This window comes from Agelaius phoeniceus, chromosome 1, assembly GCF_051311805.1.
Source record: "Agelaius phoeniceus isolate bAgePho1 chromosome 1, bAgePho1.hap1, whole genome shotgun sequence".
NCBI lineage: Eukaryota > Metazoa > Chordata > Aves > Passeriformes > Icteridae > Agelaius > Agelaius phoeniceus.
In genome coordinates, this window is record NC_135265.1 from 67,347,100 (window position 1) to 67,363,242 (window position 16,143).

Below are 16,143 nucleotides of genomic sequence, written 5' to 3' on the forward strand. Positions count from 1 at the left end.
GCACTGATTGAAAAAATAGGTGAGAATTTATTTGTGTGAAAGTAGTGGAAGGTCCATGCTCTTTCCTGTGCTAGACAAGTACAGAATGCATATTTTTGCCCCCAGAGCTCACAGCTCAAACAGGCCAAACAGAGCTGAAAAGAAGGATGTGGTGTTCATATCCATGGCTTGCAAAACACACAGTAAATAAGCCCTCTGTTAGTTGATAGGGACAAGCACAAGAGAAGGACAAGTAGATTCAGTGAATGTGCGATAAGATGAAAGTCAGACAAGAAGTAGGGGAAAGCATGGGACTGATTCAGCAGGGAAGAAAATTTTGAAGAAAGGAAGCTAGCAATGCAGGGAAAAATGCATCAAGCATAAAAGGAGGATTACGACAGAAATCATCCTGTTTGCTGTGTTTCCTGTAGACTGAGGTTCTGAGCTAGGTCTCTCAACCACTTATCTTACCACAGATCAGGGAGGAGACACGAGGCCAGGAAAGCCTTGGTGCTCTTGAATTGGACAGGTTAGAAGTTCTGGTAGTGAGACACTGGGATGAGAGAGGAGGGTAACTACTGCAGGGGATGTGGTGTGGCAGCTCTTGCAGCTGCTCCTCTGTGATCACTTTGTACCAATGGAACTTGCCTTCCTGCTTTCTTGAAACCACTGGCCACGTTAATTCTTATGGAACACTGTGTAATGCAGGGATGGGTCTTGTGTGCTAGACAGAAGAAAATACAGGCCTTGTCCTGTCCTTGTTGCTGCTGTATGTTCCTAATATGTTGTCCTGAAGGAAAGCCTTTGAACCCTAGAGACTTTGGTGTGGAAAATTCAGACTGTCCTTATTTTACCTTAAATTTCAGATGACCTTTCCTTTTTTTTAAATGTAAAAAAATTTATTAGGGCTGATGTAAATGGAAGCTGGTGCTAAAATGAAGCATCCTATTGTTCTGTCATTCCTGGAAAAGAGTTGGAGATAATTTCCTATATGTGTTCTTGCTTTCTTAATTCACCTAAAACAAATCCTCTCCTAAGGCAGTGTCCCATAATAGGAGCATGCACGTCAGGATTGTGGCATTGGCACACTGTGCTAGTTTTGGGATTCCTCATAATGCGTAAGAACAGCTGAGGAAATGTGAACTGGAACACAAGCAAACTGAGCTAAATCTAACTTTTCCCAAGTGAGGGGAAAAATTTGTATCTGGTTTTTGCGGTCTGTTGTAAGAATCTGACCTCTTCATTTCAGCAAAAACTAAAAGCAAGACTATGCAGAAGAAGGTTTTGATGTACTGATCTTAAGTGAGAGCTTTTCTTTAGCTAGCTTTGTGAATAAGTTCCAATCATTTCTGCCAGTGTAATACACATTCTTGAAAGAAAAAGCATGTGCTAGGCCAGCAAAAGTGGTATTTTGTCTACATTAAATAGAAGTGTTAGGGAAGAGCATGCTGATGTATTGTAAGGATGTAGCAATATCACCAATCCCTTTCTTCCACAAACAAGAGTAGCATCTCATGGGAGAAAATGAACGACGAAAAGGTCTTGCAAAAGTGAGGGTTAAAAAGCTTATGTTTGCACTTCAGGGGAAGTATAAAAATAATGTTTCTCATCATCATTTCTAGTTAAGGATAAAGGGTGCTTAAGCCTTGTGCCATGATCTGTCTGAGGTCTTGAATTCTGCTCAGCCTGTGTAAAGAATTAACAGGAAAAAGGCTAAATGGAAATTAAGACTGATGTAGGGAGATACAAAACCTACCAAAGCAAACATGTTTTGAGCAAACTAGGAAGGTAGGTAACTGTTAATAAACTAGCTTTACACAATGCCCTAAAATACACCTAATTTACTCTGCCTCATCTACAATTCAGTTAGCAGTACAAGGTTATTTTAATATAATACAGAGATCAGAGACTAAAAAGTGCTTGTGGGTACAGGAGCAAAGGCTTCTCAAAGAGAGAGAAATACAAATACTCGCTCACAAAATTCTTGGGAAGCTTTTATTTTTTTTTTAATCAGCATTGCCATTTTATTGTTTAACCTACCCTGCTTGATCTCCCTACTTTTGGTTAATACGGGAGTCAATTACAGCTTCATCTGTGCAGAATTAACTTTATAGAATATACACTGGGGATTTGTCTATCTCCTCTATTTAGATCTATGTCATAAAAAAATATGTAGTAGAGAACTGTGTGCAAGCGCTGCATATGGTACAGGCTTTGCAGATTTATTGTAAAATCATTTTAAATCGGTTAAGCTCTTGCCAGAAGTTAATTAAATATGTTCCTTTGGTGGGGGGCGGGGGGCCTCTGTGTGTGTGCTGTGTCCGGGGGGCGGGGGGGCTCTCTTTCACTAGGTGGCAGTGTCTGATTACATCTGGAAGGACCACGCCAGCCGGCCTGGTGGCTCCAGCTGTGACCTCCAGCACCGGGATGAAATCCCTGACGCCGCAGCCAGCTGGGAAGGTAGCACCACTGTTCACGTCTGTGTCTACACGGTTCACCTCAGCGGCTTCCAGGAGCTCTACAGGCGCTTCCTCAGGCTGCCTGACGGGGCTATCATCGAGGTAGGTCCGAGCAGGCTCCTCGCTGCCAGATTTTGAAGGCAAAGGGGTGCATTTCAGAGCTAGGCACAGTCAAAAGAGGAAAATAGGCCGTGCCTGACCCTGCCTGAAATACACACTGAAAGCTGCAGGAAGACCTCACTCCTGAACAGAAGTGTATAATCAATGAGTCAATGCTTTTGCAGTGCAAAGTAGCAATTTTGGATTGTTTATAGAGCCATTTAAAGGCAATTATGTAAGATACACATTGAAACTGCACACATAGAGATTATTTATAAATATATATCACTTAGAACCACATAAGGTCATTCTGTACAGGAATTATTATATATCTATATAAATATACAAGGTAAGAACTGTGCACATTGAATGGGCAGCAATTACTACGAGTATGGCCATTCACTTAGTTTGTACTCAGATACACAGAGCTAAGGCACAGTTAGATTACCTACTGGCATCTTGTATGTTTTAGATTGAATCTTGGATGTTGTCAGCATTTCAGCAGCTTGTGCACTAAAATACAATACAAGATGTTATTAAAGAGATGTATCACCCATTACTTGTTTCATGGGCTGCATTTTGTTCATTGCTTTGCCATTTTTGTTCTAAGTGCTTTGAAGAAGAACATTTCCTTTTTGCCTTTGGTCTTGTGTTGAGAGACTCTTAAAAAAAGATTGGCATTTAAGAGAAAGTAGAGTCAAAGAATATTACCTTGCCTACCCAGATAAGGAGTGGGAGCATCATCACAGAGAACTTGGCACAAGTGATGATGAAACACAATGTTTTCATCTGTGCACTTCTAAGGTGAGGGTTCGAGTACATCTTTCCAGCATGAGGCAAACATTGCTTCTGCTCCTTTGGTTAATGGTTCAAGGCTGTTTTCTTCATTAAAGATTTTGTTCTTAATGTCTTTGCCCTACTTGGCTTTTTAAAGAACATTTAATTTAAAGGAAACTGTCCTCAAGGATTTCAAACATAATTTTCTGCCTGGGGAACTTGTGATTCACCAGAGTGAAGACACCAGAGTCTTCAAGCTGGCCAAAGAAAACAAGAGAAGGCATGTGGCCTACATGAAGTAGAACCCAATTACTGGAACAAAGAAACTGGCAAATCCAGGTCCATGCCCAAATCTGTTGAAGAAACTCCTCATGTGAATAATTGCCTAGTCTTTTACTAAAACACCTTTTCCATGTTGGAGGTCAACCAGGCAGCCCAACTCCTATTTTCTGCCTGTTACGAATGTACCTTTTTGTAGAATGGTTTTTCTCCATTATGCTCTTCTCAGCTTTTCAGTGGTGATATTTAATTTAGCTTCCTCTAGCCATTGGAAGGAGGGTCTTTGAACACCCAAGGCAATCTTTATCCAGTGCACTGTTTCAGTTCATTAATCTGTTTTGTTCTTCTGAGAGAGAAGAAATGTGTTCTCATATGATGTAGCTGTGTCTTCCCAGGTGAGCTTTTGAGAAGCTTCCAGCATCCACAAAGTAAGCAATGTATAATGTGGATAGCTGAAGCCACTTCTTCTTAGTTTCCCACACCAGATCATAACATAGCCTATCCTAAAAATCCATGACTGAGTCTTACCTCATTGTCTTGAAAGCTGCACATCTAATTTAGGAGATCAATGCGTGCTTTACAGCATTTTTACTTGTGGATCTAAATGCAATTACATGTAAGAAATGTGGTTAACTAATAATTGCAGTAGAGCCCATATACAGATCTTACCTTTAGCTGATAACAGATGTAATTATACATTTGTGTGTTTTATAGGTCAGGGCTTTCTACTTCAGTTCCAAATTAGGAATATTTAATGAATTTTAAAACTATACACTGACAAGTGAAAAGTTTGCTGCACAGGGAAAAATACACCTGAGCTTTACTACTTGGTGCTGTTGTCGCCCCTCAGGAACATTTTTTTTTCTCCCCTTTGCTGCAGCTAGACAAGCAGGGGTACTTGAGTGGGGCTAGAAAATTGTTTTGGAGCTGAAGGGTGCATTGCAATGTTATGTATAGTCCTTAAGAGTGTAGGAGATGAAAGGCAGCTGGGCTTCTTGGAATAATCTTTTCAGTTTGCTCCCTCTGTTGACAATTTGTTGTGTATAAGCATTTTCAGTTTGGCTATCTAGAGCTAGTTCTAAAGACTCAGGTGATTTAGTTTACCTAACCCTGGTCTGTCATAGGGTTAGGTAAACTAAATTTTGCTCCCAGTGACTCAATGGAAAGATTTTTCTGGATCGTTATGGTCTGTTTGGTCAGAAGTCTCCTCTTATACTAAATTTAATCAGCTTCCATTGGATCACTCATGGGTGTAAATAAGATTTCCCTTTACTGGAAATCTACCTACATAATATAATTTCATAATCTTACCTGTTTTATTCTGGAATGGGTACAACACCTCACCAAAAGAAACAAGATGAGTTTGCATTTTGCTTTTCATTCCTCTTCTCACTTTTCCAGCAGTGGTGAAGGAGGGAAGGCTTTTCTTCCACATTGGTGAGGGCAGACAGTAAGCATACTGTCTATTCTCTTTCCCTGTCATAGGAGACAGGGAGACAGGGAGATTTCTAGGACATTCTGTCATAAAAATGACAGCTGCCTTTCTTCTTTCTTCATGATCAGCAAGCCTCTTTCTCCTCACCAGAGACTAGATATTTGTATGAAATGTTGTGTTGGGACTGTAGGAACATGACCTGTAAGAACAGGGATGGTCTCTGGCAATTGTGATGTGCCCAACCTTTGCATATACATCTACCTGGTCTGAAGTGTCCACAGAGTAAGAAAACAATCAATTTTCACTTATTTTGTTCTTCTGGATGGGCCAGTGCTCTTGTACAACTGCAGAATGCAAGGAGAAATTCAACAGTATCTAGGAACTGGGGTTACATGTACCTTCTTCCTGTGAAACAATCCTCCTTTTTATTACAGTGACATACCAAAGATGAAAATGTAATTATTTCAGTGTAAAGTTTTGTTTGTTTGTTCACTTTTATTGAGGAACTCTGAAGGCATGTAACTCTGAAGACAGCAAAATGAAAAGACTTTGACTTCTAATTTCTGTAAGTTTCAGGAATCACACCTGAAAGAGCCATAACATTTGTTCCTAAATACTACAATGGAACCTCATGAATTTAGGCATTTGGGGACTAAATCTGTCCATCGGATATTTAATGCTTTGTGCCATTTACAGAATGATGAGTAGGTGGGTTTTGGTGGGTGTTCTTCAAAAATAATATGTTTAATAGGAGGAAATTAGTGATTTGGCAGAAAACAACGCAGGAATTATAATAACTTTGAAAAAGTATGTGCGAATATAGTCACTGTTCAGAGGGCACCACCAGCATAAGCAGTAGATTCTTGCATTCAGCTAACTGAGGGGTTTGTGCAGGTTGGTGAGCTGTGGAGCAGTGCTTCTCTTTTCAAATCAGGAACATGAGAAGAGCACTGAAATCATCAGGCCAAATTCTACCTCAGATTCATGTGTTCAACTCTTGGTGACGTTAACTTCAGATATGTTTCTGTATCTGCAGATATTCTTTGATGGGTATAAGAGGAATTTTGCATAATCTTGCTGTGAAGTCCTTGGATGCTTGTAAGGAACTCACTTCATATTTACAGCCTCATCCTACTCTTTTATTCTTCAGTAAAAGCAAGATTCAAGATTTTCTCATATCCTCATAGCCCTAATTCAGCAAATCACTTCAACGTGAACCTAATTTTATCCAAGGAGCCAAAACTCACTTTAATAATAATTACCTTTTTTTTTTTTTTTTTCCCAGCAAGCAAAGCCAGTTTCTAAGTGCTGTGTGCAGAAGTACACTAGCTAGGAATAAATGTCCTCTCAGTAATAGCTTCTTTAAAATTCTTATTTCTTTTTGTGTGGTATTGCCATTAGAGGTCCAGATTTCCTGGTATAGCTAGAAATTTCATGTCTGGTACGAAAAGTAGTTTTATAGGTTTCATAGGGTTGAGGTAAAACTAACTGTTTTAAAAGGAGCATTAAGTACAAGGTGACATGTATAAATTGCCCTAGAAATGTTAAATAAAAAGATTTTTTTTGAAATGTGCAACATAAAAATTATAGAGGTTAAACTTGTAGGTGCAGTCTTTTTATCATAAGCATTGTAAAACTCACAGAATTCACATGCAGTAAAAACCATTTTCCTTTTTACCTATAATATATTTCCCCTTTATAGTAATTCAATTTAACTGTTGGCTAACCAAGGAATGACCTTCCTGAAATAAATCACTTTTCATGCTTTTCGGTATTCATTAATCTGATGTTATTGTAATATAAAGGAAATTATTGAATTTTAACATTTTAAACATATTTGAAATCCATGCACAGAAAAGTTAATGGTAGTGGTACATGTTTGCTGTCTACGTAGTGATAACACCAACTTGGTGATTTTTATCTCGATTTTTGCTGACTGGAGTTGATTTCTTATTAAAAGGGCAAAGATAAGTCACTTTTTAACTCAACAAAAAAATCAGTTTCTTATTATAGGCCTAGTAAACCTCAGCATTGTAGGGAAAGTTTTTGTATAGTATGATTTTATCTATCAAATAAGCCTTCACAAATGTCAAAGATTCATCCAATTTAAACTTACTGGATAAAAGAGATCTGTTTTCCCTAATTACTTGAAAAGTACCTAGCAGTAATAGGATAAGACAGCGTAGGTGACTAGCCAATTACTTAGTTTAAGCTATTTACATCAATCCATATGCTATAAATTATGTCTAAACCCTCCTGCACTTCTGGAAAAGTGAATAAAATCATATAAGTTTATTTTGAATACAAGATCAGATATGGTATGCTGAGTGACACTTAAAAAGAATGAAACTGTAACCGTAGCTTATTTTCTGAAGCAATCTTGACACTAATGCTAAATTACAGCTTGGAAACATCTAGCATTTTTACCTTTATGAGAAAAGGCTTTTTACATATTTAACATAATTCTAGGGAAAATATACTGGAATTATGTATAAAGATATGTACACTGTAACCAAAGGGCATTTATAGTCCCCAGTAGAATACTTACAACAATTTTATTGCCATTTGGTGTCATTTTCTAACAGATATAAAATACAGCCAGTAAACAAACTAGACTTTAGATTTAAGCTGACAGCTGTTCCTTCAGAAGCAATATTCAGATATTTAATCTTAAGAATACTGAATATTTTACAATTGTTTGAGCAAACTATACTTTTAGTATGTGAAGGACTGCATGCTTTTATATACAGTTCTTGGATGTGATAATGACACTAAAAAACAACCTTAGAATAATCTACACATTTGTTGCTCTCTTATATTCCCTGGGCAAATCAACAAATTGCCTCATGTTTTATTCTTAATTCCACAAATTCCTTTTTTTATACACAGTGTTGCTATGAATATTGGGCCCTATTTTTTTTCCCTGTGTGTGCATAAGCCATGCAGTTGACTCCAGCACAGTTTATACATGGATGTGAGTGCAGCTTTTTCTGGCCCTAATTTCATTAAAGGAAATTTGCTGAGTTTACTGCAAAAGCCCCATGTGCTGTTTTCATGAAGAGTCTCATTTCAGTGGTCACTAGAAGTCTATGGAGGAGAGAAAGAGAGGATTGCTCCAGATCAGTACCTGAGGTTGGTGCTCTTCCTCATGACTTCATGCTCATCTCACCAGACACTGGGAGGGAACAGCACAGCTCTGGCTTTTGTGTAAGGATGTTCTGGCTGGGAGAGAGGCTGGGCAAAAGTAATTACTTGGTGTGAACTGACCCACTTTAGCTGGCTTCAGCAGCTTCATGCCAGGTCATCCACAAACACGGCCAATTCAAACCAACCATGAGTTGATTTCCTGGGAATCTCTGTAAAAGCAGGGATTAACAGGGGAGGTTTGTCCTACAGAAGAATGATTAATGCATGTAGATGTGTACATACTTGTGGGGTGAATAGGCTTTACCACATGCTGCCTGCCTAATTCTGAGATTTAATCTTGTCCCGTTAAAAACGTAATATATTTTGCAACTGCATTCCATGGGAGCATGATCTCTCAACATGCATTGGGGTTGAGTTGGGAATCATACATTTTATCACCTCAGCTAAGGGATACTTCCATGGACAAAGGCATTTGGATCAGTACACCCTGCAAACTTACAGCCCTTTTGTTCAGGGTTGTGGCAGTATAGCAAGTTTCACCTCAAATAAGAAGCAAACCAGACTGTTCTAAGTTATTGTTACCAGTATATATTTCTCCTTTAATGTTATAATTTAATTTAAGGTAATCAGTTTAAAGAAGAAATTAGTTGTCCAGGCAGCTCTTTTCATCCCACTGAAAAGATGAGAACAAGGAAAAGAGATTTCCTGGAGAAATCTTGTGCTTCTATGCTTTGTTCTTAAACTGATCCAGCTCATCTCACATGTGACATGTAAACCCTATCCTGAAATGGACCCAGTCTGTTACTCCTCACCCTTGTGGTGGGTAGGCCAATCCCTCTGCTGCAGGTGAAGTGTATGAGCATGTGTCTCAGCTGAGCAGGAGTTATTTCTCCATATCTTCTCTTTCAGGTTGTTTTCCCTGTGAAGTAAAAGATTAGGTCCTTGCCTTTTTGCAGTAAATTGTGGTATAGTTTTAAATGGAAGCTGTGTCTGTTAACTGAGAATCTGCGGTCAAGACTATGTTGCAACAGGACAGAAATGCAGGAGGCAGCCTTGCAGCATGTGGTCATTTCCACTCTCCCTGGTGTTCTACAAATCTCAGATTTTATATACTCTGTACCCCAGAAAGTCATAGAATCATGTGGGAAAAGATTTCTTTCCTCCAAGTGGCCGTGTCCTGCTTATCCATGCTGCTGTCTGTGCTCTGATAGGAGGACCAGGAAAAGAATGAGACAGGTTCACTGCTGGACATATTTAGCAGGACTCATTGGCTTTCAGAGAACTAACAAATTACTGAAATACCAGAACTACAGCATTATAGCCTTGTTCTGTATATGAATATTCAATTTTAAATCATACTGGCATCTTTTTTGCTTGCAGAGAATGTGGGGTGAGGCGCAAGGGTTGCCTACCTAATCAGCACATACACAAATACATTGTGTTAATGGAAATTTTAATTTCTTTTTTCTTGGGGTTCTGAAGAGTTAGAACTCTTTCCCTCAGTTGCAGAAGGAGTGGAAGCAAGTTCAAGCACACCCATTCAGTCTGAGCCAGTGCTCAAGGGAAAAATGCTGCCATAGCTCTCTAGTTGTATTATATAACAAACAGCAGTGAGGATAATTAAGGGGTACTTTAAAAGTGTTATTTTGTATTAAAAAATACATCTTTCAGTTTCAACTCACTTTAAACGCCAAGATTTGCTGTATATTCAGTGATTTTCAGAACAATTTTATGCTGAAAGGGCAGAGCCACTGATTGTTGCAGAAGGTATTTTGTACTTTTAAACACTTATAATCTTTATTCATCTATCACAGTTTTACCTGAATCAGCAGTAAAATCTCTGAAGTCAAAGGATAATTGCCAAAACAGCATTAACTTACTTTATCTGAATAAAAAAAATAACCTTTGAAAAAGTACCTTGCAGCTACACAGATTGACAAAATGCATCAATTATATTTTTGCTCACTTTATAATTACACTGCAGTAGGTGCACAGTGAACTTTACTACATGGTTGATTAACCATAAGGTTACTGCTATTAAGTCACTCTCAGAAACAACAAGTTGGACTTTAATTTAAGAACATAACTCTGCACAACATCTGATCAAGTTAAAAAATCTGACATATCTATACAAGCTTCAATTTAAAGTTCACAAGTAAATGATAGCACCTTAATTGTAGCAAAGGGTTCCTATTGCTTCAGTCAGACATGCTGGGTATGTGAACAATCAGGTTTGGAAGAGCTCTTGGTATGTGTTAAGCAGCACCAAAGGAAAGGCTTTTCCACTGAACTCTGAATATCCCCTGTATCCTTGTTTTTCTTGCATAGAAACAAGTCTTATGAAGAGCAGAGGAGGGAGCTGGGGTTGTGTAGCCTGGAGAAAAAGAGAAAAGGGGTGATCTTATCACACTACAACTGCTTGAAAGGAGGTTGTGGCCAGGTGGGGGTTGGTTTCTTCTGCCAAGTAACAAGCAACAGGACAAGAGGAAATGGATTGGATATTTGGAAAAATTTCTGGAAGGGTTTTCAAGCACTGGAAAAGTCTGTCCAGAAAAATGGTTAAGTCCCTGAAGGTATTTAAAAATCATGTGGATGTGGCACCTGAGAAGATATATTAGTGGTATATTGGCAGTATTAGGTTTATGGCTGTAGCCAATGTTCTTGAAGGTCTTTTCCAAATCTACCTAAATGATTCTAAAAAATGAAGTTCCAGCCTCTGGGGAATTAGGGTTGCAACTCCAGGTATACACTGATGATATTTCTGCATATTTTTTCAGATTATTGCTGAATATTTCTGTTTCTGTTAGCTCACTGACACTGTAGGCCCCCTTTATATCTCCTGTCTTCTTGACTCGGTATAATGCAAAAGTGTTGCTATGAAGTCCTACCATGATCTTGTATCTCTTTTTGACCTGCCCTGATGATTGTTTATGCCATGAGAAAAACAGCTTTGGACAACCTAAAACTGGACTATCAGCTAGTTTGAAAGAACAAAACTTAAAATAAAGTAGCATTTGTTCTGTGTGAGAAGGTGAGAAGAAAGTATAGCCTGGTACAGAGAAACTTGCCTAGGATGTAGGATCCACAAGACCAGTCCAGGATTTAGTCTCAACTTTTTGTATGAGGTGGGGCATATTTGCTTTGTTGCCTGTTTCCCTCTGTTCCTGGGGCACTTCCTACCTTCACAATGTATTAAAACCAGAAGTACAACAAAGACTCTAAGATGCTTCAACAGACAGAAAATAAGAATATGCAAAAAATACAATAGAAATTACAGATTATTCCCTTACATGTATCTGTGTTTGGAAAATTTATTACAGTTGTGCTAAACTAGATTGAGAAAAGGAAAATTCTTTAAAATATTACTATATTACTGCCTCAATATGCTTTTTCATGCTAACATTTGAGTAACAGCAGCTAGACAGAGCTGAGCTCAGTTACTTCTCAGTATCTGAAATTTGATTTCTGCTCAAATTCATCAGACCAAAATTTCTCTTATATGGGCACTCCAAAATATGAAAACAATTGGAGTCAGGGTTTTCTTGTGCAAAATGCCACCCACATGACACAAGCTGAGGATCTGACATGTGATGTGGTAACTACTAATGAACTGCGCTGAGTCTGATGCAGTGCCTTGGCTTTCTAACCAATTTCCAGTCCTAGCCCATCTCCTTCTCATGGCCATGATTTCCTTCTTTGAGTGTATATTCTTTATTCATTCAAATCTTCTCCATGTGTCAAGAACATCATAAGGAGAAATGATGAAAAGCAATGAGTGTAAAAATCCCCATTCCACTGCTTTACTAAAGCATTTAGAGTGAGAAAAAAATAGGTGAATTCACATTTCACATGTGTTTAAATTGTTAATCTCTATCTGCTCTATCTGTATTAGTGAATACATTTACAGTAAGTTTTACTTTATAATATTTTGGCAGAACTGTTAGAAAAATTGTTATAAGCCCAGGAGTGGAACTGAACCATGAAAGCTAAACTGTAAGCTTCTGCAAAGCTGGGTTATTAGTATGACAGAATAAAATTTCACACACACAAAAGCTTCTAAGCTGTGATATTTTGAAAGCAAGAGAGGGGTGGGGAAGGGTAATCAAAGTCATCTATGTTCTCTCTGATACTTCACTGAATGCTGCTGTAATAATATGTTGGTTTTGTCTGTTCTGTTTTTCAGGCATTTGGTGATGTTGGTGAGGAAAGTCTTTTGTGTAAAGTGAGCACAGACCAGGAGTGTAAAAGGGAAAAGGACAGTGTGCTGTCTGCATCTACATGTATCAAGCTGAGGGAGAGGAAAAAGAGTAGAGCAAGGTGGAAAGGTATTATTTTCAGTTTTTATACCTAGATGAAAAACCTAACAATCCTGATACCTAAGCATAAAATGATGGGAGGGATAGAAAAAAGCAAATAATTTTAGAACAGTTTCGTTTGGGAAGTCTAGGGTGTGATCAGTGACAGCTGAAATTTCATAGTTGTGTTTTCTAATGTGTCTTCATCCCTGGGTAGTTTCATCAGCTGTTGCAAGAATCCTGAAGACTGAAGTGCTGTCCTTTACCCAAACACTGTCACACTTGTCATTCAGAATCCTAATACAGTAATGCAATCCAGAGTGATCTAACTTAGGCAAGCATTTAAATTATGTTGAGGGCAGGCTTAAATCAGTTATTGTATATATATATTTAGGTATGTGTCCAGACATATTGGTCTAAGTGCAAAAGTCCAAATCTCTCAGACTTGTATTGTGTTTTCCACTGTGTTGAGAGCCACTGGCCCCCTCACTGTGCCTAGGGAAGTACATGCAGAGTGGAACATCTGTGTCAACTTTCCAGTGAAGTTGCTCCTGACCAAAGGTAGTTTCAGGGCGTTTGATGACAGAGTGCTACGGAATGCGCTGGGTGTCCTTAGGCATCACTGTTATTATGAGATATCAATTTCCTCTTCTTGCTTATCAAAGCTCGTTGTAGCTGGCTCCGCGAGTCCTATCACTGTCAGTTTTCCAACGCCCTCTAAGGAGTAAAATTCAGTTAAAAGCACCTTCTGTTACTTTTAAATTTACAGTAATCTTGTTTGCTAACAGAGAAACCTTGGAAAGTTCACATGAGCACAAAAGACACATTTTTTTTAGGAAACCTGGTAAATTTAGTGTATGGGCTCTTGCTCTATACCCCTTTTGTTTGGGGAGGGAGGTCATAGATTGTTGCTGGTGTATTTGCATCATGTCTTTCTCTACATCCTTTATTCTAATCTTCAGGAAATCGCATTGTCTCTGACAAGAGCTAGTTCCTGCAGTAACACATGGCCTGTGGAGCTGTTTACATCGTGATCCACATCCATGGTATGGCTACTGTCTGATAGGATTTACGTTTCTGATGGCTGCATCTCTGCCCTGCATCTCTGCATCTCTCATGCAGTGTTGTCCTGCAAATGCTCCCTTCGTAGCTCTTCTGTGGCTTCAACAAGCTTTGCAGTGTGGTGAATTCACAGGATCAGATCACAGACTGGGTCATGAAAACATAATTATTTCATGTGACTTTTTCTCCCTTCACAGTTGTGGGACATTGCTAGATTTCTCAGGTTTGCTTGTTTCTGCTTTTTCAGCTTTGCTTGTGCATGTTAGCTGTGGTGGGAAAAATGTTGCTGATTTGTCTTTCAGGTTTCATGACTAAAACATTGACAGTTTTCAGTAATTATTCAGAGCACAATGCTATTGTAATTGCAAGACTGTGAGAACACCCAGAAGAGGAGCAATTATGACTTCATCCACCAGTTAGCCAAATCCCAACATGCTGCAAAATTTACAAGATCTGAGAAACCATTTTTTCTGAAGCTTTTGTGGTGGCCATATTCTGCTTTCCTGTGGGCTACAGCAGCTTAAAGCAACCTGGAGGTTATGTTCATGCTTTCTTAGAAGTATTAGAGTTAGAACCAGTCAATTCTCTTTAATTAGAACCAGTCGGTGCCTATTCTATTTGGCTCCATACAAATGTATCAGAAATTGTCCATGCCTCAAAGGCAAGAACTATGAGAGACAACAGAAGAAGAAGGGAAGGGGAACACAGGCAAGAAAGGTGAAATAATTTGTGCAAGGCCATCTAAGTCAGAGGCAAATGGAGAAACACAGGGCAAACTGCTAGCATCCTGATTCATTCTTCCCTTTTTGTCCTGAAAATGAAGCTAGAAATTGGAAGAAACTTACCTTACTGCTATTTTGAATTGTTTATGTAGAATTCTGTAGTCATCAAGGTAGTAATCAGTGACATTTTTCTAGCATGTTAAGATTTTCTGGTGTCTCCTTGTTCACACTGCTATGGTAAAAGTTTTTCAGATGCATTTACCTTTGTAAGATCTTACTCAGTATCTTCAGCATCATTGATTAATAGCATTACTTAAATCTATAGTTCTCATCCACCTGCATAAACATTAAATTACATTAGGTAGTAACCTAAAGGTTTAAATGTCACTTCTGAGCACAGTTTTAGTTTGGGAATACAAGGTTTGGTTTCCACCTTGTTACTTTTTTTTTTTTCTTTTTTTCCAGTTTATTTGTGTGGGTGTGCATATATCTGTGGATATTTTATGACTTATGCCCAGGCAGAAATGGTGTTAAAAAACTTCTGAATATCTACAAGAATTGCTGTGATTTTTTGTGGGTTTTATTGCATAAGATATTACTTGGATTACGTCTCTCTGTCATAACTGGAATAAAATTGCCTTTAATGTTTGCTTTGCCTGTTGACACTTTAAACTTTTCTACATATCTTTAGAAAAGAAACTAACTGAAGAGAAACCACCCAGTAACCTATTGCAGTTTCTGGGTGACAGTACCAAGATGCTTTGGGCAGTATCTTCCTATGTGCATCTTCCTGGCCTCGGTTTTGCCTTTCTGCATGACTGACTATAATGGTAAAATCCCTTTGGCCAATATTATACCCTGAGTTTCTCACCACTGAGTTAAGATATTCCAGTCTGGTTCCGTGAGATTTTAACTTTGGTGTTGGTAATACAGTGTTGGAATTTAGTCTGATGGTGGGACTGACTTTATATGTGGAACCACCATAGCTTAAATTCTGATAGGACTGTGTTGATTTTTCTGACAAATGTGGATCTAGTACTGAAACTTTGTTCAGCATGAAGGACTTGACTGACAACTTTTATTCCTCCAATTATATTGGAATGTCTCCATTGACTTTCATTTGATATAGGATGTACAATTCTGTACATTACATATTTGTGAAAGTTGAATTTAAAGTATGTTTAAATTATTAAGCAAATTATTTTTTTTAATGTAGCATCCTACCTATTAATTTTGATTACTTGAATCTTATGAGTTCCCATGTTTGTTGGTCAATGTGCAGTGGGTGGCATTGGCTTTGAAATTGTTTTCTGAAGTGCTCTTATCAGCAGCATCATCCATAATGCTCAGTTATAGTTGGATAGTAATTGCCTGTCTATGCACTGTTCCTTTGCAACAATTTTCTCCTGTGTAGCTATATATATGTAGTCATTACTGAAAAGTGTAAATAAAGAATCCTTTTAGTGGTGTAGTTTCCCTGGGTACCTACTGTGCTCTTATTATCTAAAACATACTCCCCATCTGTAGTTCTGTTCTATTAAAGGATAAAGACATAACTATGAATTAAAAATTAAAATGCTTGTTGTAGATTGGAGAGCAGGATCTATTAGAATATATCTGGTGCTAGGCTTCCAGTACAGTAGATAGATTACACTGAGCACCAGTTAAGCAAGGGGATGAAAAATGAGTGATTTTCATCATTCAGTTAAATATAGTGCTAAGTGGTATGTGCTAGCATTAAAAGCAAATTACTTAGCACTTCACCAATCACAGCATGAGAGCATTCCATTGGAAACAGTATTTTCAGTGATGCTCAGTCCTCAGTTTTATTAAATAAATCCACTGTTAATGCTTAAAGAAGCAGTAGAAGACGTATTGCTATGATAATA

At 38.2% G+C, this 16,143-nt stretch overlaps 1 protein-coding gene across 1 annotated transcript in view; it reads left to right on the forward strand.

Moving 5' to 3' along the window:
- Positions 1–15,654, forward strand: part of LOC143695789 (uncharacterized) — a 179,989-nt gene extending 164,335 nt beyond the window's left edge. Inside the window, exons 20-21 of the mRNA XM_077190996.1 lie at positions 12,359–12,500; positions 13,433–15,654. Coding sequence (XP_077047111.1) covers positions 12,359–12,500; positions 13,433–13,461 — 171 coding nt within the window. The 3' untranslated portion in view covers positions 13,462–15,654. The remainder of the gene's footprint in view (positions 1–12,358; positions 12,501–13,432) is intronic.
- The last annotated feature ends 489 nt before the right edge of the window (positions 15,655–16,143 follow it).